The sequence below is a fragment of the Bos taurus genome, chromosome 25, assembly GCF_002263795.3.
Source record: "Bos taurus isolate L1 Dominette 01449 registration number 42190680 breed Hereford chromosome 25, ARS-UCD2.0, whole genome shotgun sequence".
NCBI classification, from domain to species: domain Eukaryota; kingdom Metazoa; phylum Chordata; class Mammalia; order Artiodactyla; family Bovidae; genus Bos; species Bos taurus.
Genome location: NC_037352.1, coordinates 16,526,011 through 16,549,912, shown reverse-complemented (window position 1 = coordinate 16,549,912; position 23,902 = coordinate 16,526,011). Strand labels below are relative to the sequence as shown.

Here is a 23,902-nt window from a genome sequence, read left to right as displayed (position 1 = left end):
TCACGTCTTGATTTTTTTTAATCTGCGTAGTGAAATATATTTAATAAACCTTCCATTTGAAAAGTTGGCAAGAATTTGTATTTCTCCACTAGCTGCATAGGAAAAAAAAAAAGCATCTATGCTACCCATAATTAAATAATTAACCACAATGGTGTGATCACTCACACCACTCACACAGACATCCTGGAATGTGAAGTCAAGTGGGCCTTAGGAAGCATCACTACAAACAAACTAGAGAAAGTGATGGAATTTCAGCTGAGCTATTCAAATCCTAAAAGATGATGCTGTGAAAGTGCTGTACTCAGTATGCCAGCAAATATGGAAAACTCAGCAGTGGCCACAGGACTGGAAAAGGTCAGTTTTCATTTCAATCCCAGAGAAAGGCAATGCCAAAGAATGTTCAAACTACTGCACAATTGTACTCATCTCACACACTAGCAAGGTAATGCTCAAAATTCTCCAAGCTAGGCTTCAATAGTATATGAACTGAAAACTTTCAGATGTTCAAGCTGGATTTAGAAAAGGCAAAGGAATCAGAGATCAAATTGCCATCATCCATTGGATCACTGAAAGAGCAAGAGAGTTCCAGAAAAACATCTACTTCTGCTTTACTGACTATGCCAAAGCCTTTGACTGTGTGGATCACAAGAAACTGTGTAAAATTCTTAAAGAGATGGGAATACTAGACCACTTTACCTGCCTCCTGAGAAATCTGTATGCAGCTCACAATGGACTGGTTCCAAATTGGTAAGGAGTACGTCAAGGCTGTATATTGTCACCCTGCTTATTTAACTTATATGCAGAGTACATCATGGGAAATGCCGGGCTGGATGAAGCACAAGCTGGAATCAAGATTGCCAGGAGAAATATCAATAACTTCAGATATGGAAATGACACCACCCTTATGGCAGAAAGCGAAGAGGAACTAAAGAGCCTCTTGATGAAAGTAAAGAGGAGAGTGAAAAAGTTGGCTTAAAACTCAACATTCAAAAAACTAAGATCATAGCATCAGTCCCAAAGCATCATGGCAAATAGATGGGGGAACAATGGAAACAGTGAGAGACTTTATTTTTTGGGGCTCCAAAATCACTGCAGATGGTGACTGCATCCATGAAATTAAAAGACATTTGCTCCTTGGAAGAAAAGCTATAACAAATCTAGACAGCATATTAAAAAGCAGAGATGTTTCTTTGCCCACAAAGGCCCATCTAGTCAAAGCTATGTTTTTTTCCAGTAGTCATGTATGGACATGAGAATTGGACCATAAAGAAAGCTGAGCACTGAAGAATTGATGCTTCTGAACTGTGGTGTTGGAGAAAACTCTTCAGAGTTCCTTGGATTGCAAGGAGATCTAACCAGTCAATCTTAAAGTAAATCAACCCTGAGTATTCATTGGAAGGACTGATGCTGAAGCTGAAACTCCAATACCTTGGTCACCTGATGTGAAGAACTGACTCATGAGAAAAGACCCTGATGCTGTGAAAGGTCAACCTTTAAGTAGGAGGAGAAGTGGATGACAGAGGATGAGATGGTTGGATGGCATCACTAACTCTATGCACATGAGTTTGAGGAAACTCCAGGAATTGGTGATGGACAGGGAAGTCTGGTGTGCTGCAGTCCGTAGGTTGCATGACTGAAGACATGCAGAGTCAGACATGACTGTGAGGCTGAACTGAATTTGGTCCATATCTTAGCTGATGTTCATTTCATTCCTTCCACTAACAACTATTTTTTTAAATTAATTTTATTTTATTTTTAAACTTTACAATATTGTATTAGTTTTGCCCAACATCGAAATGAATCCACCACAAGTATTCCCGTGCTCCCCATCCTGAACCCTCCTCCCTCCTCCCTCCCCATACCCTCCCTCTGGGCCGTCCCAGTGCACCAGCCCCAAGCATCCAGCATCGTGCATCGAACCTGGACTGGCGACTCGTCTCATACATGATATTACACATGTTTCAATGCCATTCTCCACTAACAACTATTTTTTGAGCATTTATTTACTCTAAGTCAACTGCTGTGCTGTTGGCTGGGGATGGGGGAGGTAGAGGTGAGACAGGTATGAGCTTGAATCTCACCCAGTTTGTACCCTAAGGGTGAGACAGATAATAAATATGCAAAGAAACCCAATACTTGCAGATGGCGATGGGTGTTGCCAAGGAAAGAAATGGGGTGTGTGATAGAGCACACCTGGATAGGGTGCTGCTAAGTCACTTCAGTCGTGTCCAACTCTGTGCGACCCGTAGACGGCAGCCCACCAGGCTCCCCCGTCCCTGGGATTCTCCAGGCAAGAACTCTGGAGTGGGTTGCCATTTCCTTCTCCAATTCATGAAAGTGAAAAGTGAAAGTGAAGTCACTCAGTCGTGTCCGACTCTTAGCGACCCCATGGACTGCAGCCTACCAGGCTCCTCAGTCCATGGGATTTTCCAGGCAAGAGTACTGGAGTGGGGTGCCATTGCCTTCTCTGATACTGGCCTGCTTTTTCGAGGAGGGAGGTCAGGGAAAACCTCTCAAAAGAATTGAGATGGCCCAAGGAAAACAGGACTAGGGTGAGACAAAAGAGGTGCCTAGCTGCCCTGATTTAAGGAGGCACTTACTTGCAGGCCTGTGCCAAGTGCAGGGTTGCATTTGGACAGTCTCAAGAGTGAGTACCTCCTTAAATTCAGCACCAGAGGCACTCCACTCTTTACCTTAGTCCCAACTCTAATGGGAGCAAAGTTACGAAAGGCATTCCAGGCAGAGGCAACATCAAGTACAAAAACAAATAAGCAAAAACAAAACAAAACAAACAAACAAAAAAAACCAACTCTGGGACTGGAGAGGCTCAGTGTGTTTCAGGAACAGAAATGGTCTCTGTGTTCGGAGTGGAATTAAAAAGTGCTAATGGAACCAGAGAAGCTGAACCACCAAAAGAAGTGAGAAAAAATTTAAAGTTTTGAGCATTGATCATATTTGATGTATATGTATTTTTAAGTATCCACGTAGTCATCATGGGAAAACTGAGCTTTTAAGTCTTTCTTTCCCAGTGGTTTAGAATTTTTATAACCAACGTATATTGGGAGGTAAGGTGGAGGGTGGAGTCCCAAATAGCGTTTTCAGTTCTCAGGTGCTCAAAAATGGTGTTTCTCAGTCGTGTGTGCATATTAGAATCCTCTGGGGAAGTCTAAAAAATATTAATGCCTGAGTCTACATTTAGAGATTCTGATTTTTTAAACTGGGGTACAGCCTAGGTGAGAGGATTTTACTATGAAGAAATTTAGAACCATTATTAGGATCCTGTTCACGGGTATGAGCAGCCCTGGGATATTTACAATGCAGGATAAGCCAGTTTTTACAGGCTCTTAGTAATGATGAGTCTAGATTTTATCTAGAGAATGGGAAGCCATTGATGTGTTTCAACCAGGATGGTCACATGATCTGATCTTTATTTGAAGAAAATAACTTTGCAGTGTCGCATATCTTCTTAGGATAGAGTCCTAGGAGAGGAATCTCCTAGGAGGAAAGGGAATTCATTTTAAGTCTTTGGATACACACTCTTAAATTGCTTTCCAGGAAGTTGCTGCTAAATGACACTCACTCACCTTCTGCGTCCTTAAACCTCCTCTGTATCAACACTGTTTTTGAGGGTTAATCATTTCTATGTAAACAGTAGGGGAAAAAATGATAAATAAAAAGCAATTGTTTGAGCAATTGGGAACAACCCCTGCCAGCTACTTTTTTTTTTTTCTCATTCTTCACTGGTCATATATTATCCAAATAGCCATGTGCTTCAGTGAAGTGGAGGATATGATTTTTAGCTAACATTTTTTGATTGCTTACCAAGTGGCAGGCACTGTGAAAAGCACTTTACATGCAAGATTGCTATTAGCCCTCTCAACATCCTGAAGAGGTCAGTCCTAATATTATCATCTATATTTTACAGATGAGAACCTGGGGCACTCAGCCTCCCCTCCTCCCCCGCTCCCCCCCCCCCCCCCCACCCCAGCCCAAGCTTTTACAGAGTTGGAATTTGATCCCAGAGCCCTTCCTTGAATTACTCTGCTGGTGTTCTGTAATTTGAAAAGGTTAGAGGACTCCCGAAATTTTTCTCAGAGTTCTAAGGTACTGATTAGTCTTTTGGAAATCCTTTTGGAATTTGAACAACTGACATAATTTGGTCACTGAACCACTGTTGCAATCAACTGTTGAAGGAAATCAACATGATTAATTGGCTACATCAGCCATTTGCTCACGGGTCTGAGAGTCCCATAGAGGAGGAGGGCAGGAACTCACCTGGAGCACAAAAAGAAAACAATCTGAGGAAAACACGTACAAGGAAGCCTCAAAATTTAGAATTAAGAAAAGGCTTTGGGCGAGGGGGCTTTTTTAGTCAGATTGTGAGACAGGCTTGCAGGATGTTGGAGAGAGGGAAGACTGAGCAAACATAGCAATTTTGCTGCTGCCGCTACTGCTGCTGCTAAGTCGCTTCAGTCGTGTCCGACTCTGTGCGACCCTATAGACGGCAGCCCACCAGGCTCCCCCGTCCCTGGGATTCTCCAGGCAAGAACACTGGAATGGGTTGCCGTTTCCTTCTCCAATGCATGAAAGTGAAAAGTGAAAGGGAAGTCGCTCAGTGGTGTCCGACTCTTAGCGACCCCATGGACTGCAGCCTACCAGGCTCCTCCGTCCATGGGATTTTCCAGGCAAGAGTACTGGAGTGGGGTGCCATTGCCTTCTCCGATAGCAATTTTAGCTATTTCTAATAATATTGAATAGATGATCTCTCTGACCCCTACTTCCAGAATTTCTTGGACGGGGGTTGAGTAGGGCCCGCTTTTACAACAGTGGGATCGTTCCTCAAGTAAGTATGGGGGAACCCAGGGCAAATTTCCAGATGTATTTCTTTTCACACAGGTATTTTATTTAGAAAACAACAACAACAACAACAACATTTTTTTTTACGCATGTGGGTGACCATACTTAGGTCTGACCTAGTGGGAATTTCTGGGTTGAGTCAAACAGCCCCAGTTCAGAGGAGTTTCTTTTTTCCTGGATGGGTGGAGTGGGGGCGGGGGTGAGAAAGTGCATTTGAAAATCTAACTTTCCATCCTCTACAACTGGCAGGATCGTACCTTTATGAGGGATTGGTGGGCATAAGGAAGGAGCGGAAAGAGGATGAGTAACATCTCATAATCTCAACTTTGTTTGGTAGCCATTTTTAATCACACAAGCAATATATAGACTTTCGTCTTGTAACATAGACTAGGTTAAGACCCTCTGTGCAGAGAGGGGTAAGATCCATTTGAATAACCTCCCCAAATGTAACTCCTGTTACCTGTCTGATGTGCACCTTGCTGAAATTTTATTGTACATGGCATTCGCATTACGTATCAAATGATTTACTGAAGGCTTTCGGAGGACTGTCACAATGGGGGAGAGAGTGCTTAGGCTGTCCACCACCCCCACCACTCTCCAGTCTCTTTTTGGTGGGGAAAGTGGGCAAGTGTTACCGTGAGAAGATAGGGAATATTTCATGTTTCAGGGGATCGGGGTTGGTGCTCGTTAGTAATTAGCTTTTCCTACTTTTTTTTTTTTCTTGCAATGAGAAGAAATGGTCAGGGTGTCATGACTCTATGGGCACATTTCAGGTAGAGGCAGGGTAGGTGGAGATCAACCCGTTTTAAAAAAATTTGCACTTTTTACCGTAGAAGGTGAGGAACGTGGACACACGTGAACCCTCAAGGCACGTGTGTGTGTGCGTGTGCGTGCACGCGCGCCCCCTAGCTCCCCCCACCCCCTCAAGGGCACCGCAGGTTCTTGACTGGTGGCCGGTTTACACCTGACTGCCTGGTCCTCAGGGGTGTCAGGTGCTTTCCCGGGCGTAAGTGGGAGGGTGTGTGTGTGGGGGTGGTGGCGGAGATCCCCTCTCCCGTGATCCCCCGCGGCGGGGCTGGACTTCGGCGCGGTCCGCGGAGAGCTGCAACTAGCGCAGGAAGCCGGAGGACAGTCGGCTCGCCCCGCCGGCCCCGCCCCAGGCCCCGCCCTTCTGATCTGACCCCGCCCCTCTGCCCTGGCTTGGCGGGCGCCGGCACCGCCCCTCTCTCCCAGCATGCCGTGCGGCAGCGGCGGCGCGGCGGGCGGAGCCGGGAGGCGGGGAAGCAGTGGCTGTGTGAACGTGGGGCGCCGTCGCCACCGCCTCCTGCTCGCTGTCCTCCTCCTCCTGGGCCCGGGCGTCGCGGGCCGCAGACGGCCCTGGAAGAGAAGTCGCCTCCCCTTCCTCCGCCTCCCTCGCGCAGCGGCACTCCCGCCTCCTCGTCCTGCGCTGCGGGCTCAGGCGGAACCCGGAACGGCCGTCCGCCTCCCCCGCCCTCCGCCGCCTCCTCCTCCTGCTGGTGCTCGGCTTCCTCCTCAGCCCCGGGCCGGAGCGGAGTGTCGGCGGCGGCCGGTTCGGGCGGCGACTCGCGCTTCTTCGGGCGGCGGCGCTTGGCCATGTCGTGTCGGGGAAGGTAATGAGCCGCAGAGCCCCGGGGTCTCGGCTGAGCAGCGGCGGCGGCGGCACCAAGTACCCGCGGAGCTGGAATGACTGGCAACCCAGGTAGGTGAGCCGGCGCCCAGCCCGCCGCCGCGACCCCGGGCCCCGCCTCGGGCGGGCCGAGGCCTAGGACCGCTGGGGTGGGAGGCGCGGCCTAGGCTCTCCACACCCCCCCCGCCCCCCCACTGAAAACCGGGCGCGGCTTCCTGGGTCCCCTCCCGCCCCGGCCGGGGGAGGAAGGCCGCTGGGAGGCGAGGCCTAAATGCCTCCCCTTTCCCTGCGCTTGAGTTCGGGGGCAGGAGTCGAGAACCCGGTGCTCTGGGAGAAGGCACTGGCCTAGGAATTGGGTTCAGGAGGGTGAAGGAAGGGGGACCAGGTTATGGGGGTGGGTTGACTTACCACCTTTCCCTCAAGTTGGGCGTTGAGTTTGAGGGATCTTGAGAGCATTGGACCCTGTTTATCCATTAACTTCCCCGATCCCTCACCCTCTCAGCCCCCACGTGAAAGATTTTTCCTTAACAGCGATCTCTATTGTGACCCCCCCCCCCACGTGTTAATCTTAAAATAAAAAAAAACGCCCACCACTCCCGAGTCTTTACTCTGACAACAGGGTTAGTTGTGAGACGAGATTGTGACTGTGTTAATGGGGACCGACCGACCCTGGTGCTGAAGAGTGAAGTGCAGGGGCAGTTACTTGGGCGGAGAGCAGTTCCTACCTGGACACTTGAGCGGACACTCGTTTGGAGGAGTAGAGAATTTGTTTTGATTTTAGAAAGGTTTGGGGCCTAGCTGGAAGTGGATATTTGGAAAATCGACTGTTTTTTGTTTTTTCCCTGTTTGTTTTTGGCCTCCCCACGCTGGTTGCAGGATCTCAGCTGCCCTACTAGGCATCGAACCTGGGCCTGGGTAGTGAAAGCCGGGAATCCTTACCACGGAACTCCTTAAGGAGCATTGACTTTAAAAAAAAAATTAATTTTCATGTCTTTCTGATTAATCATGGAGCAGTTGTACCTTATTTAGGACTAATTTATTGTTACCTCTCTTACTGAATAAGTGCTTGTAATAGACTTTTGGAACTTCGCCCAGTGCCTAGAAGAACTCCCTAAACGTATGTAATATTTTAGGGTTAGTTGATTCATTGTGCTCTCATACTTTGACGCACACATGTATTATGATTACCCAGGAACTCGGCAGATAAATGTTAGACACACAGGTTGTTGGGATGACTTTTGCTTCTCAATGGTATGTGTAATTCCAGCAGTGTTTGGAAATTAGTAAGATGTTAGAATGTAACACTTAAGACTTGATAGAAAAATAAAAATAATCTTTTGGCTAATGAGTGGTACGCATCTTATTCTGTTTAATATGCCTTTCCAAATCCAGTGTCTGTTGAGAACAGGTGACTTTAAAAGTTAATACTTGAGCCTAGAATTGAGATGTTAAGTAGTTAAAGTTTGGAAAGCATAGTTTTACTCTTTAGGGCTTGTGCATGCTTCACATAAAATCAGTTAACTAGTTTGGTATTTTTTAAAAAAAATCTGTAATTGACATTCTTAGTTGTTTTATATGCTTGTTGTAATGTGTAAATTTAATTTTTTTTTTCACCTATTGACTACATGATAAATGAGTATGATTTGACATTTGAGAGGTCTTTGACAGATCTTCCATTATTTTTCAGTACTCTGGTCAGCATATGTAAAAGAATGTACATGGTATCCCGTTAGAGGACCAAAGTGCCCTTCACAGAGTTTCTGGAAAAGAATAAATTGTAGATTGTGGCTCTGAATAAATGCAGTAGCATAGTTGCAGCTATGGGTTGAGATCACCTGGCTTCATTCAACTGATACGAAGCAGGGTGGCTTATATAGTTATGAAATATATACATGGGTTATTAATTTTATTCCTATTTTCTTCTTTTAAATACTTTATTTCTTGGCTATATGTCAGGTAGGCTGTGTATTCTTTGAAGCTGTGCTCTGTTACAAAGTCTCAGAACTTACTGCCTAGGTTACAGTTGATTCTTATTTAGTCCCCACTCCTTTGCGACCCCAGGGACTGTGTCCATACCAGGCTATTCTGTCTGTTGGATTTCCCAGGCAAGAATACTAGGGTGGGATGTCATTTCCTTCTCCAAGGGATCTTCCTGACCCAGGGAACAAACCCCTGTCTCCTTATTGGTGGGTGGATTTTTTTTTTTTTTTTACCACTGAGACACCTTGACAGCCCATGAGTTGATTAGGGTGTTGGAAATACTTTTTCAGAGGAGAGAACAGAAAAGTACTGACAATATACCTTAGCAAAACTTGATTTCTTTGCACGGTTACCTAGTTGTTTTATTAAATAGCCAATAAAAAAAAACTCAGGTGTTTGCCAAGTCATAAATTTTCATGAGTTAAATTTGAGGTTGCTGTTATTCTGTTCCCTCTTCACTTTAGAGGGTGAAAGACTCCAGTTAACCGAGAGAATGGAGGTCAATTTTCCCCCTTGTTTAAATGGGGGTTCATTTCTCTCAGCACCTTCAAATGCAAGCAGATTCCTTATGGTTCATCAGAATCATTTTGGTTTTAAAAAATTATCTGCCTTTCTGTGCCAGTCCTCTTATTATTTTGGTTCTCTTTCCCTTAATTTAGACTTTTTAAAAAGCAGGATTTTAAAAAGGTGACTTTTGGTTGGTTTCTTTTCAGTGTTCGTCAGTCTGGAAACTGTTCAGTTAGTGATGGCCACACATGATACTTCATACATGTTGACAGGAAGTGTTCCAGGTGGCTGAGTAGACTTGTGTCATGTGGCAACAGAGCAAGCCCACCTTTGCTAAAAGCATACATCTTAGCAGAAAGCATTTTTATAGCTGTGTCTTATAGGGTTCATTTACTGTACTGTTCTTTAACAGTTAAGAATGATTAGGCAAATGGGTGGTCTTATTGCCACTGACCAGTCTCTCCTTTTCTTGACTTTATTTTGGAAAGTAATCTTCTAAGTACACCAGTCAAGATAGAGATCAGAATGATTTGTTTAAAAATTAAGTGTATATAGGACTTTTCTTGTGGTTCAGTGGTTAAGACTCTGGGCTTCCACTGCAGGGAGCATGGATTCCATCTCTGGTCAGGGAACTAAGATCCTGTATATCTTGCGGTACAGCCAAGAAAAAAAAAATTCAATGTATAATTACATTGTTCATTTTAATACTCCAGATGACAAGATTAATTTGACATTGGAGTGAAATACAGAGTAGTTCAACAAACAAGAGGAAGCGTTCAGGTCAACCCAAAACATATAATTTTACTTCCACACTCGGGAGTCTTAAGACTTTATTTAACAGACATATATTGGTGTCTTACTGTGCTCAAACTTAAGATCTTTCTACAATACTAAAAAGATGAAACTGTATATTAAAAACAGCTTCCACTTTTGGTAAAATGTAGACAGATTGAAGTTCTCACAGTACAAATCCCTTCATTCTCTATTGTCACAGACCAGAAGATAGGGAAGAGGCCTGTGAAAATGGAAAAGCCAGAAACTAGTATGTCTGGCATTGTGAGAAGCTGGATTTTTGAAACTAGAGTTGTCTGTTTCAGCCTTTTATGAACCTGTACTGTCGGATATCCATAGAGCACGATAGACTGAAGTACATTTTACAACTATAAATAGAGCTTTAGTTGGACAGAATTTAAAGATTGCCAGTTCAGTACCACATTTTTTTCAAGGACATTAAGGAGCTTCAGAGATTATGTATGGGTGTTTAATTTAGGGGAAAAGTTAATTTTTTAATTATAGAATAAAATATATTCCTTATGAAATAATTGTGTCTTTAAACTGAACCCTTCTCCCTCTTCTTTTTTGGTCCTTTTTTAAGATGGGAGTATAATTGAAGGTTTTTTTTTAAATATTAAGAGACAGAGACTGAAATATTCTAATTCCATGAAAATATTCTGCTTCAGGAAATAGAGATGCTGTAGGGATTTTTATAACTAATAGAGCCACTGTCGTTAAGGAGGTTGTTGGTTGGTACGGGAGATAAGAAAGGGCTTTGTAAAAGGTAGAGCATTATATGGATATTAATTGTGATACAGTTCTTGATATAATTCTTTTTACATGTGATTTACAGTTTAAAACCTGGAGAGTCAGAGGAGGGAAAGCTATACATACAGTTGAGTGGGGGATGGCGGGGCCATGAAATTCATCTGTTCTATTTTGACAGTAAATTTGGAGGGGATCTCAAAAATAGAAGGAGGTAGATAATGGCAAAATACAGGCTGTCTTTGGTAGGAAAAAAAAAAAAAAGATTCCCAGATTGGTTAGAAGGATGGGGTATTTGTGAAATGTGATACAAATAAGAAGTGAAGCTTAAGAGCTGGAGTGGGGCTGTATTGTGGCTCTTGAATCATATTGGAAATGTGTTTGGAAAGACTTTAGGGAGCCATTGAAGTTTTACCAGCATGGAAGTGGCATAATTGAGGATTGTTGGTGTGTGTGTGTGTGTGATTGTGTGTATGTAAGTGTAACCCCAGTAGGAGGCACTTGAACACTAGACAGAGACTGTTAAGGACCTGAATACTCTGTTTATAATTCATGGTTTAAATTCAGACAAAGGTATTCAGCTCAGTATATGGAAATTTCAAAAGCAAAAGCCCCTCATTTGTTATTTGGTGTTGATTGAGGGTGATCACTAGAGTGATCCTTAAACCTGTTCACAATTCAGTTCAGGTTAGGGCAGTTACATTATATGGAATGATCATATATATAAAATGGAGTGTTGTTGATGTTTTTTGTGAACATTGAGTTCTCACAACTTTAAAATTTAGGCTTTCCTGCCTTCATTGCTTGGTACTCGCTTATTTGCATTTCTTTGCCAATCCTAATAATGAAACCTAAAATAAATCCCTGAGACAGTTTTCAGTGGACCTCTCTTTATGGATTCACACTAGCTATCATTTGTTTGGTATCTTTTCATATTGTTTTTTTGGTTACCTGTCTTTGGTTGTCTTAAAGTTTTCTTAAAATCCATTTTATGTTGGGGACTACAAAGTAAAACATACTCTCTCTTGTATAGAGGTCTAACAGTGAAGACTGCAGACGTTTTGTGATTTAACTCCTGTATGAAATACTCCAGCTTGTTAATTTTTTTAATGTAGAGTATAACCTCTTAAATTTTTATGGAGATATTTGTGTTTTTCTTGGTTTTTAAAAAAATTGAGGTATGATTGACGTACAGCATATTAGTTTCAGGTGTGTGTACATTTAAAAAATACATTTATTTATTTGGCTGCCTTGGGTCTTAGTTGTGGCATGCAGGATCTTCCTTGCATCATGTGTAATCTTTCATTGTGGCACGTGGATTGTCTACTTGTAGCTCATGGGCTCAGTATTTGCAGGGTATGGAGTCTCTAGTTGTGGCGTGTTGGCTTGGTTACTCTGTGGCACCTGGGGTCTTAGTCACCTGTATTGTAAGGCAGAGTCTTAACCACTGGACCATGTATGTTTTTATTATGGGAAGTCCCATGTATGTTTTTATTATGTTATTTCTGCTCCATCTTGTATTAGTTGATTGTACTTTTCCTCTCTTAGTTGAATTCTTTTCTGAGCTTCTTACTTTTTTGAGAAAAAATTTATCCGTGTGTAGATTCAGTGAATTTCACAAATGCATACACCTGTGTAACCATGACCCTGATCAAGATACAGATACACAATGACTTTGCAGCTGGATAACTTCCCTTCCCACTGCACCTTGTCCCACCCTCACCACCAGACCAAACCAGAACAGAACCTTGGCAGACTGTACACGTGGATCTTGCCTTAAAGTTATTATAGAAAGGAAATCTTTGAATATTATCTTGTAATTTATTACCAACTTATGGTTTCTTCAGATTGATAACCTTATCATCTTCAATATATTTCTGGTATTCCTCTTTTGCTGTAAACAAACTTGGGATCCCTGAAGAGCTTTGTGAAAGTAGTTTCAGATGGACCTACTGTTAACCTTTTCAGGCATTTGAGTCCTGGACACACAGGAGCTCTTCTGAGTTTGTTGGCTAAACATAATTCCTGTGAGGTACAGGTTCACAGACCTCTCTGTGGCAAATTACACCTACTGTTTCTTGTGCTGTCTCTAATGTAAGCATTGTGCTTCCTTTAAGATCCTTACCCTGCCTCTGCCCTCTGTACTCCTTCTTTCCAAATCTTGCTACAGATCTACAGTGAAAGCTAACTGTGCTAGGCACTTCAATCTTTTTTTTGTTGTTCCCCCAACTAGTTAAATCCCCGAGGGCTGAGTGTGAGTTATTTTCTCTGCTGCTTCTGTGTACTTGCCCCAAAGCACTCCCCAGACTAATTTCTGCCTTATTTAGGGCCTTTGAATATCCTGTTCTTGCGTGTAGCTACCGCATAGATTGCTCTTCTCAGAGTGCCTGACCTGGGTGTTTTCATGCTGTTTCAGCCTAATTGCCACCCCCTCAGTGAGAAGCAGCAGCCTTCTCTAACAACTTCTCTAATAATACTCACTGTATGAGTTTTTTGTGTATCTTGTCCATAATGGTTTTCCCTCTGTATCCCTCCTTCCCTACTAATGCATCAATAAATAGTAAAGGCTCTAAATCTGAGTGTTCTTTCTCATCTAAATATGTGAAAATGGAATTCTGCAAGTTTATTTTTGTGTTCAGAGTTTTACTTCAGGGCTTAGAACACTGTTACTGTAGGAGACATTTTGAGGGAAACTGTTCCTTATACAGTGGCCTGGTTAGCCTGAGGCAGCAACTTCATTAAGTTGATTGAACAAGTTCAAAGGGACAGTGTTCTAGTGGGCTCAGGTGGCCAGATCAGACTAGGGCCATGGAGTTTTATCCATCTTGAAGAAATACTTTGCTCACATATTTATTTATTAAAAAAATATGTTTATTCAGTCGGTTGTCCTGGATCTTAGTTGTTGCATGTGGAATCTAGTACCCCAATCAGGGGTTGAACACGGGGCTTCTGCATTGGGAGTGTATAGCCATAGCCACTGGACCGCCAGGGAAGTCTCTTCTCACGTATTTCAAGTTAGTTTACACACTGACAGTTAGTTTACACACTGACAGTTTATCCCATATCTGTTTATACATTATTTAAGTAGTCTAATCACGAAAAAGTTAAGCACTGGATTGAGCCTCTTTTGGCCTTCCATTAGAAGGCCTGAGAAAACAAACCTCTTGCCAGTTGTATGCCTACTGATTGGGGAATGACTGAAACCCCAAATTCCAAGATCAACAAGTTTCTTTCATAGTAATCTTCACACCTTTTGAAAAAAGGAGATTGTATCCCTATTAGAAATCATTCCTTTGGAAGTTAATGTTGCTATTGATAGTATGTCTGAAATCTCCTGTTTATTATGTAAAAACCTTTTATAGACTTTCTGTGTTTATTAAAATCTTTTTCAAAAGAGGAGTTTCCAGGAAATTTCCTGGCGGTTCAGCAGTTATGGCTCAGCTCTTTCACAGTTGGGGCTTGGATTCGATCACTGGTAGGGGAACTAAGATCCCACAAGCCTGGAGCCCCCCACCCCCCCCCCCCCCCGCCAAAAAAAAGGGGTTTCTGATATCAGAATTGTAATTTGCTTTTTGGTATGGAGTTTCCTAAATTATGCTGTATCTTTAAAAATTAGGAAAGGCATTACTTTTTTTTCCTTTACCTTTTTTAATCAATAAAGAACCTTGACAGTGCTCTTATAGGTCCACGAGAAAGTTATTGTAGGCTCTGCAGTGGCTGAATTATATGTATATTTACAAAGATTAAAAAAAATGTTAAGCTTAGTATTTAGTATATATTTATTTTTGGGTACTATCTATATTAATACCTTCCTGCAGAGTAGTCAAGAGGCTTCAATAGTAAGCGTGTCTTGGTCTATATAGTGATATATTTTAGTTTTTCCTCCATATTTGACAGCAGTGACAACTATTTTATTTTTTTACTGCTGAAGTTCTTTGAATTAAAAAACTTCCCTCTTATTTAAATTTAATTGAAAATTTTTCTTTTTAGTATTTTAATCTGATTTTAAAAGATGTGTGTATATGGTGTGTGTGTGATTGGAATTTTAATTTTCAACTTGTAATATTTAGTTCTTTGGAACATCTCATGACTCTTGCTATTTCTGTTTCTTGAAGGTCTTTGTAGTTTATATTCCTGATAACATGAGACCTGGAATCCTTGTCTAAATTATATCACTTTATTTCTAGTCTCTTTGCTTTGATTCTAATGCTGAAAATTCAGACTCATTGCCCTAATGACAGAGTGTATGTTGACTTCTTGGGATTTGTCAGAAATTAAGCAGAAAAATCTATTAATTTGAGGAAAGATGTCAGACTTTTTTCTGTCCTCTGTATAATGGGACTCTCTTCTGATTAGATGACTAAAAAGATTCAAAGATGATTACCAGTATCACACAGTATGGTAAAGATGAATTAATACATATTTAATCGGAAAGCACATCCTGGATTTTCTTTTCTAAAAAGATTGATTTTCTTGCTGTCCTTCTATTCTTTTGGTAAATGTAAAGAAAAATGAAAATGGTTTCCCAAAAGTAAGGTAATGAAACTTGGGATTTAGTGTCTGGTTTATAGAGAAATCTACCTTGAGGCACTGTTTGTGTTGTTTTTGTAGGACTTGAGTTAGACTTTTGACTGTTAGAAATGATTAGTTGTCCTTATTTGAAATATTGAGATCATTTTAATATATGGTATCTTGTTTCTTTTTTTGAAAATACTGGAATTAAAGATAAATTTGTGTTTAATAAAGATTGTATCTTTTTATTTAGTTAAAGTGGCCTATCTTGCATAGCTTCTATAATGCTAGTATTCCCTGTGTTTTTATTGTAATCTTATTGAAGATATAAAACTTATACTACAGTGTTCTTCTCCCCCCTCTTTTAGTCTATTTAAAAATCCACTTGTTAGTACAGTTACACTGGAGGAGTTAAAAATAGAACGAGAGTGTTTTAGATTCTTCTCTAAGATATATTTGCTTTTAAGAATGTGTGCATTTTTAGTTTTTTTTCTTTACAAATATTTGTCTTGAGAGGCTGGTGTCATGAAAACAGCAGTGTACTAAGCATGAGAAGATAGAGGTCTTTTGTACTGACGTTACCAGCTGTCCCTCAGGAGGTAATTCTTGCTTTTCCTAACATAATGGGGTTGTGTGGGTTAAAGATAAAGTTTGGGAAATTACTTTCAAAACTATCAAGTGCTGTACAAATGATACTTATGTTGCCACATCTGAATCAAATTAGGAATTTTAAAGAAAGTCCCTCTTTTATCTCTTCCTCAAAGAGTTTTAGAATTGACTATGCACATGTACCTAGACTCAAGTTCAAATTTCATTTTTCTCTTCTAATACTCTAAGTACCACAATGTGTATATATGTGTGTAGTTACTTATAAAAATTTCATAAAGGACATTTATGTCAAGTCTCACAGAGGATATATGACTGGAAGCTCATATAATTGTTAAATTTGTTGTTTTTCTCTATATCTTATAAGTCACACTCTTAGAATTTGATACCAGTTGAAATTGTGGGCCAGCAAAAATAATCTAATCTTGATGACCGCATTTATTGTAGAGAAGGTGCAGTGGAATTAAATACAGACGGGGTGGGTTAAAAGGTAGTTTGTACCTTGCTTAACTTTGATTATACAGTTGGAATTTAAGAACTAATTCTTACAAGAACATCAGTTGAATGCTGCATTGTGTTTCTCCCCTATTGTAGTATGCATGTATCTTTGATTTAAAGGGATTGGGGGAATCCTGAAAAGGGTTGACTCTGCCAGTGTAATAGTTTGAAGTATGTAAAAAAAAAAAGGACCATATATATCATCTAAACATATATGAATTAATGAAATTTTGTATCATTATATAATGTATATACTGTATTAAGCTATCATGAAATTTTGGTACTGTTTTGAATTATGGCACTATAAATTTCTCAGAATGGGTCAATGCTCTCTCCTAAGGAACTTCATATCTAAAAACTGATTTTTTTCTATCGTTGTAAGGTTTTTATTTTATACCACTTAAATCAATCTGATACCTGTGTGTTTAGTGTAAAATGTACTAGAAGAAAAAGATAGGGTTTGTATAGGCTTTTTGAGTTTGTATGGGCCTTTTGAGTTTAAAGTGGCTTAAGTGATGATTTTGAACTGTTTCATAGCTTTCTCAAACTTACGGCTACTTTAGATACCTCAGTGTATTTCTGGCTCCTGCTGAGCACAGTGGGAGCAGTGTTTCCTGGCTCTTGATTACTGCTTACTAGTATGTTTCAGTAACTACCCCAAACTGACTTCATTTAATAAATATTTCTACAGTTGAAAGAATAATGTGGTTTTTGTGAAAAGTATCTTCATTTTCCAATTATTTGATTTAGGAGTCCATGTTTTTTGAGATATATCTATGAGACCTTATTTGTTTATGTTTAAGTAGGGGAGGATACTTAAACATAAACTTAACACTCCAGCATTCAAAAAACTATGTAGGGAGGATACTTACACATAAACTTAAAACTCAGCATTCAAAACACTTAAGATTATGGCATCCAGTCCTATCACTTCATGGCAAATAAATGGGGAAACAGTGGAAACAGTGGCAGACTTAATTTTCCTGGGCTCCAGAATCACTGCAGATGGTGATTGCAGCCATGAAATTAAAAGACACTAGCTCCTTGGACAGAGAAGGCAATGGCAGCCAACTCCAGTGTTCTTGCCTGGAGCATCCCAGGGATGGGGGAGCCTGGTGGGCTGCCGTCTGTGGGGTCACAGAGTCGGACACGACTGAAGCGACTTAGCAGCAGCAGTAGCAACTCCTCGGAAGAAAAGCTAGACAGCTTGGAAGACAAACCTAGATAGCATATTACAAAGCAGAGACTTTACCGACAAAGGTCCATCTAGTCAGAGCTATGGTTTTTCCAGTAGTCACGTGTGGGTGTGAGAGTTGGACCATAAAGAAGGCTGAGCGCTGAAGAATTGATGCTTTTAAACTGTGGTGTTGGAGAAGATTCTTGAGAGTCCCCTGGACTGCAAGGAGATCAAACCAATCAATCCTAAAGGAAATCAGTCCTGAATATTCGTTGGAAGGACTGATACTGAAGCTCTAATACTGTGGCCACCTGATTGGAAGAGCTGACTCATTGGAAAAGACCCTGATGCTGGAAAGACTGAAGGCAGGAGAAAGGGATGACAGAGGACGAGATGGTTGGATGGCATCACTGACTCAATGGACATGAGTTTGAGTAAGCTCTGGGGGATGGTAAAGGACAGGGAAGCCTGGCATGCTGCAGTCCACGGGGTCACAAAGAGTCGGACACGACTGAGCGACTGAACAACAAAGGAGAGGATGTGGCTGTTTCAGGAACACTCTGAAAAAGAAGTTCCAGTGTTTAGGTAGGAGGGTTTACCATACATATTTTATCACTAATTACAGGTAGTATGTTTCTTCACCAATTTGGTGTTACTAGTGTATTTCCTACCCCAGGATGCCTAAGACTATAGGTCCTGGAGGAGTTACTGGAGATGTTGAAAGGAATCAGGGTCCATTTAAAAATCCAGTTGCTGTCTTAGTATAGTTGTGTTGGTAAAGTTAAAAGTAAAACCAAGAAGTTTAGGTTTCTCTTAGGTGTATTTTTTAAGAGGGTTGGAGTGGGGGGTCACGTGTTTAATTTGAGAATACGCTAAAGATATTTCTGGTAATATCTCTGTTGAAAATCATGTGTGGAATATGAAACTCACTGTCTTTTCCATGCTTGCCACTATATTTGAGATATGTGATGCATGTTAAGAGGTGCATGTTAGAATATTGCTCTCTTGTTGCCCAAATCCTTGACTATGTCCAGGACTTGTAGGGTATACCATACCATTACGGCAATAGAGCCTAACTCGATAATTGTTTTCTTTAAAAATACCTTTGTCGAATTGCATAATATTTATGTTTTCTTATAAGCAGAGACATTACTTTGCCAACAAAAGTCTGTCTAGTCAAGGCTATGGTTTTTCCAGTAGTCATATATGGATGTGAGAGTTGGACCGTGAAGAAAGCTGAGTGCCGAAGAATTGATGCTTTTGAACTGTGGTGTTGGAGAAGACTCTTGAGAGTCCCTTGGACTGCCAGGAGATCCACCCAGTCCATCCTAAAGGAGATCAGTCCTGAATATTCATTGGAGGGACTGATGTTGAAGCTGAAACTCCAATACTTTGGCCACCTCATGTGAAGTACTGACTCATTGGAAAAGACCCTGGTGCTGGGAAAGATTGAAGGCAGGAGGAGAAGGGGACAACAGAGGATGAGGTGGTTGGATGGCATCACTGACTCAATGGACAGGAGTTTGAGTAAACTCTGGAAGTTGGTGATGGACAGGGAAGCCTGGTGTGCTGCAGTCCATGGGGTTGCAAAGAGTTGGATACAACTGAGCGACTGAACTGAACTATGTTTTCTTAATGTGTTATGAGTGATTTTTGACAACCACATCATTTTTCTTGACCTGTAAAAAAAAAAAAAGTGATGATTTGTTTATACTTTGCTCACCCCTCCCCCAACATCAGTTTTCAGGACTTTTTAAAGATGGTTTCACACATTTCTTATAAAACACTCTGCCTTTTCATGGATTAGAGTCCCAATCTGGTTTCAAGACTTTTCCTTTTAGGATTCCTTTAGTGTTTATCTCTAAACTGGTGGTGGTGTAGTCGCTTAGTCATGTCCGACTCTTGCGACCCCATGGACTGTAGCCTGCCAGGCTCCTCTGTCCATAGGAATTCTCCAGGCAAGAATGCTGGAGTGGGCTGCCATTTCCTTCTCCTTAATCTTCTCTCATGAGATGGCTGGATGGCATCACTGACTCGATGGACAGGAGTCTAAGTGAACTCTAGGAGTTGGTGATGGACAGGGAGGCCTGGCGTGCTGCGATTCATGGGGTTGCAAAGAGTCGGACACGACTGAGTGACTGATCTCTGATCTCTATGTTTGGCATTTAGTTGAAGAGTTTGGGTGGGGATGAGGGGGTGGGACATGTTTCTTTGTAGACTTTCAGTCTTTTTTTCCTATTCTACTAGGGAGGTCATAGAGTAAGAGATTTCCTTTCAATCTTGGCAATTTCCCAGGCTGAATGGGATGTTTCTAAAGTACTTCCAGGACTTGCTGACAAAAGAGGAAGATAAGCAATGCAAAAATGGTAGCTGAGGCAGGGTTTTATTTAAGGCTGTAAACCAACTTGTGTTAAAAATAAACTTGAGAGTAAGTCAAATTCATGTGCTTTAGATTTGAGAGCCTTCAGGTGAACAATTATTTAGCATTAACAAAATGTTTTTGTTAAATACTGAGAATTGATTTCATATTTGTATAGAAGATTAAAAGCATACCAGATTTTATAGCTATCAGTATTCTTAATGCCTAGTAAGATATGAATTTATGCCAGATGAAGTACATAATACTTAATATACATAAAATGTATCAGAAGTGGATTGCCTGCCTCTCTCTCAAGCAGTGCTTTTTCTGATTTTGCTCGCCATAGTGCTTTGACGCTTGTGTCAAAAATCGATGCTTTTGAACTGTGGTGTTGGAGAAGACTCTTGAGAGTCTCTTGGACTGCAAGGAGATCAAACCAATCAATCCTAAAGGAAATCAGTCCTGAGTATTCATTGGAAGGACTGATGGTGAAGCTGAAACTCCAGTACTTTGGCCACCTGATGAGAACTGACTCATTGGAAAAGACCCTGGTGCTGGGAAAGATTGAAGGGAGGAGGAGAAGGGAACGTCAGAGGATGAGATGGTTGGATGGCATCACCGACTTGATGGAGATAAATTTGAGCAAGCTCTGGGAGTTGGTGATGGACAGGGAAGCCTGGCACACTGCAGTCCATGGGGTCACAAAGAGTTGGACACGACTGAGCGACTGAACTGAGTGCTTTGACTCTTTAAAATTTTTTGAAAATGAGTAGGCAATATGAGTAGGTTTCTTTCTGTACCCTGCCTAGGTTAATCCTTCCCAAGCTTAAAGTTTAGACACTAAGAGAAGTTTAGTTAGTGCTAAGTACTATCTGCATTCCTCAAAACTCAAAAGAACTCTAGGGCATGTAAATTATATCTCAGTAAGTCAAACATAAAGGAAATAGTGTATTTCTTTACAGTAAAGGTATAAAAATAAGTAAAAGACCATCGGGCTTTCCAGGTGACACAGTGGTAAAGAATCTGGTAAATTCTTTACTGTTTGGTAAATTTAGACACTAACAGTCTTTGATTTCACTGGAGAGTATCCAGTGTTACATTTTTGCTTTTGCATTGAAAATGACTGCTAAATTTGGTAGGCAATGTAAAACATGAAATATCAAATTATTAAAAATCAGTGGCCTTTTGTGTGCTCAGTTGCGTCCGACTTTGTGTGATCCCATGGACTGGAGCCTACCAGGCTCCTCTGTCCATGGAATTTTCCAGTCAAGGATAGTAGAGTGGGTTACCATTTCCTCCTCCAGGGGATCTTCCTAACCCAGGGATGAAACCCACATCTCTTTCATCTCCTGCATTGGCAGGTGGATTCTTTACCACTGTGCCACCTGGGAAGCCTGATGGTCTTTTACTTATTTTTATATCTTTACTGTAAAGAAATATGTAAAGAAAATACTGTAAAGAAAAAAAAAATGACCACCTCAGTCAAGCTATCAATAGTTCCATCATCCCCTCCACCCCACACCCCCAAGTTTCCTTGTTCCCTTTTGTAGTCAAGTTCTCCTAGTCCTTGATAACGACTGGTTTTTCCCCCCCCCTATAATTTTGTCTTTTCAAGAATGTTATAAATAAGTTTTGAAAAAATTATGGTAAAATACACATAAAATTTGCCATTTTACAATTCAGTGGTATTAAATACATTCACAGTGTGTGCAGCCATGACCAACATCTAGTTCCAGAGCTTCTTGTCATCCCAGATTGAAACCCAGTACCAATTAAGCAATCACTCCCAATTTTCCCCTCTTCCCAGCCCCTTGCAAGCACAAATCTACTTTCTTTTTGGATTTGTCTATTGTGGATATGTCATATAAATGGAATCATGTAATATGTAGCCTTTTATGTCAGACCTCTTTGACTTATATAACATTTTCAAGGGTCATCCATGTTGTAGTAGGTATGGCTGAGTAATCTTCCATTGTATAGATTTACACATTTTGTTTATCCATTCATTGTTTGATATGCATTTGAGTTTCTGCCTTTTTCTACTGTAAATAGTGTTGTGGTGGACATTGATGTGTAAGTTTTTGTTTGAACATTTTTCAGTTCTTTGGGGCATATACTTGGGAGTCAATTGGAGTCGATTTGCTGAATCATGTGGTATTTCTGTTTAACTTTTTGAGGAAATGCCAAACTGTTTCTGAAGTGGTTTCTAGCATTTTACATTCTCATAAGTAATGTATGAGGGCTCCAAATTTTCCACCTCTCACATTAGTTACTTACCATTAACAAATTTTTTGACTCTTCTGATGGGTGCTTTCTCTCTGTGGTTTTGATTTGCATTATCCTCCAGGTGGCGCTAGTGTTAAAAGAACCCACTTGCTAATGCAGGAGACATAAGAGGCTTGGTTTCAGCCCTGGATCAGGAAGATCTCCTGGAGAAGGAAATGGCAACCCACTCCAGTGTTCTTGCCTGGGAAATCTCAAGGACAGAGAAACCTGGTGGTCTGCCGTCCGTAGGGTCGCAGAGTCGGACAGAATTGAAGCGATTTAGCACGCATTTGCCAGTGAAGTTGAGCAACTTTTCATGTGCTAATTGGCCGTATGTATATCTTTGGAGACATGTATCTATTCAGGTCTTTTGCCCATTTTTAAATTTGATTGTTTTCTTGCTTAGTTATAGGAGTTCTTTATATACTAGATTCTTAAGAGATACATGATTTGCAAGTATTTTCTCTGGTTTTGTGAGTGGTCTTTTCACTTGATAGTATGCTTTGCACAAAAATGAGACTTGTAATATGCATTTAAGTAGATTTTAAAAATTCAGAATTCATTTAAATGTATTACTGAATCCATCCCTTTCTATTACTGGATTCTTTTTTGTATTACAAGACAAAGTTTTTACTTAAATAATCATAATGGATTTTGATCCAAGGTCGTCATCTAGTTTCCCTCCACTCTCCTTGCAGCATCATGCTGTTCTCCTTTCCCTATGAAAGGTGTGTGGTGTTAGATAATACAGTACATCTGTCTTCAATGCTGACATCTCAAACTAGTGAACAAATTGAAGCTAGTATAGAACTACTAAAGTGCAAGCTAGTGTGGTACTCTGAGTGCTGTAAGAGTTTAAAGAAGGTACTGAATCATAGGATTTTTTTTTCTCAAATCACAGAATATTTTATATTCCTAATTGGAATTGATAACTAACCGTTCTTTTCTTTCTAGATTGTAAATTAGTTCATCTTTTGGAGTTATTACTCTTAATTAGTGCTCGTGTAGAAAATAACCAAGAAAACATTGTTGATTTTTAATAGAACATATGGGAGAGGGAGTATGGGTTCTGGGTTGAATCTGGAAGAAAAATTAGTGTTGGGTTAAGTTAGGGGACTGCACTCTAGAGTAAAGAGAAAGACCTTGATTGTGAGAAGAGGCAGTCATAGGAAATAATTTTTTGCTCTCTAGGCAATGGGAATACAGTGATAAGCAACACTGACAGGCTCCTGCTCTTCTAGACTTTACAGTCTCCTGGCAGAACACAATTAAATAAGCTTCTCCAGTGGGGTAAGAGTTAAGGAACTGTTAGGTTTCGGGTAGTACTTACGTAACAGGGATTCCTAGTCAGTCTCAGGGGAATCAGAAACTTTGCAAAGGAAAGCTAAAGCTTAAAGGACATTGAGAGATTAATGAGGGCCAAGGAGAAGGCTGTTCCATGCAGACAGGCTTTAGCAAGGTGACTGGGGCACTGAAAGAATGGGATGAATGGGGCACAGAATGTAAAAGGATTACAAGAGTGTGGAGAGTTAGCTGAAAAGGGAAGTAAGGTCCATAAGATGAAAATGGCAGTGGGAGGACAAAACATTTGTGTTTTATTAGAATTGTTTTTGTTGTAGTGTGGGGAGAAATGGAATAGAGGTGAGAACTAGTGGTGGAAAACATACTATTAGGTAGGTGTAAATGTAATTACAGTTACAGACTGTGAATTTTAAGTCATTATAACTAGGCTCAAACACATCTTTACTTACCAAAATAGGAACCATTGCAATCAACACATTTTTGCCAATGAGACATAAGTTTGTTTATTCCTGTAGTGTAAAAATTTGGGATTTGATGAACTCTTGGAAAGCATTTTCTGCTTCCTGCTGGTTGTGGAAACATTTTCCCTGCAAAAAGTTGTTGAGATGCTTGAAGAAAGTGGTAGTTGGTTGGTGAGAGGTTAGGTGAAGAT

General features: G+C 40.9%; 1 protein-coding gene across 2 annotated transcripts in view; it reads left to right on the top strand.

The window, feature by feature from the left end:
* The first annotated feature begins 6,487 nt into the window (after window positions 1–6,487).
* The window catches only part of SMG1 (SMG1 nonsense mediated mRNA decay associated PI3K related kinase), a 98,995-nt gene continuing 81,580 nt past the window's right edge, over window positions 6,488–23,902 (top strand). Inside the window, exon 1 of one of the 2 annotated variants that reach the window (XM_005224744.5) lies at window positions 6,488–6,577. Coding sequence is in view for 1 of the 2 variants with exons in the window: in NM_001205915.1 (NP_001192844.1) it covers window positions 6,492–6,577 (86 nt within the window). In the remaining variant the exon portion in view is untranslated. The remainder of the gene's footprint in view (window positions 6,578–23,902) is intronic. The other variant, NM_001205915.1, reaches the window with a different exon arrangement.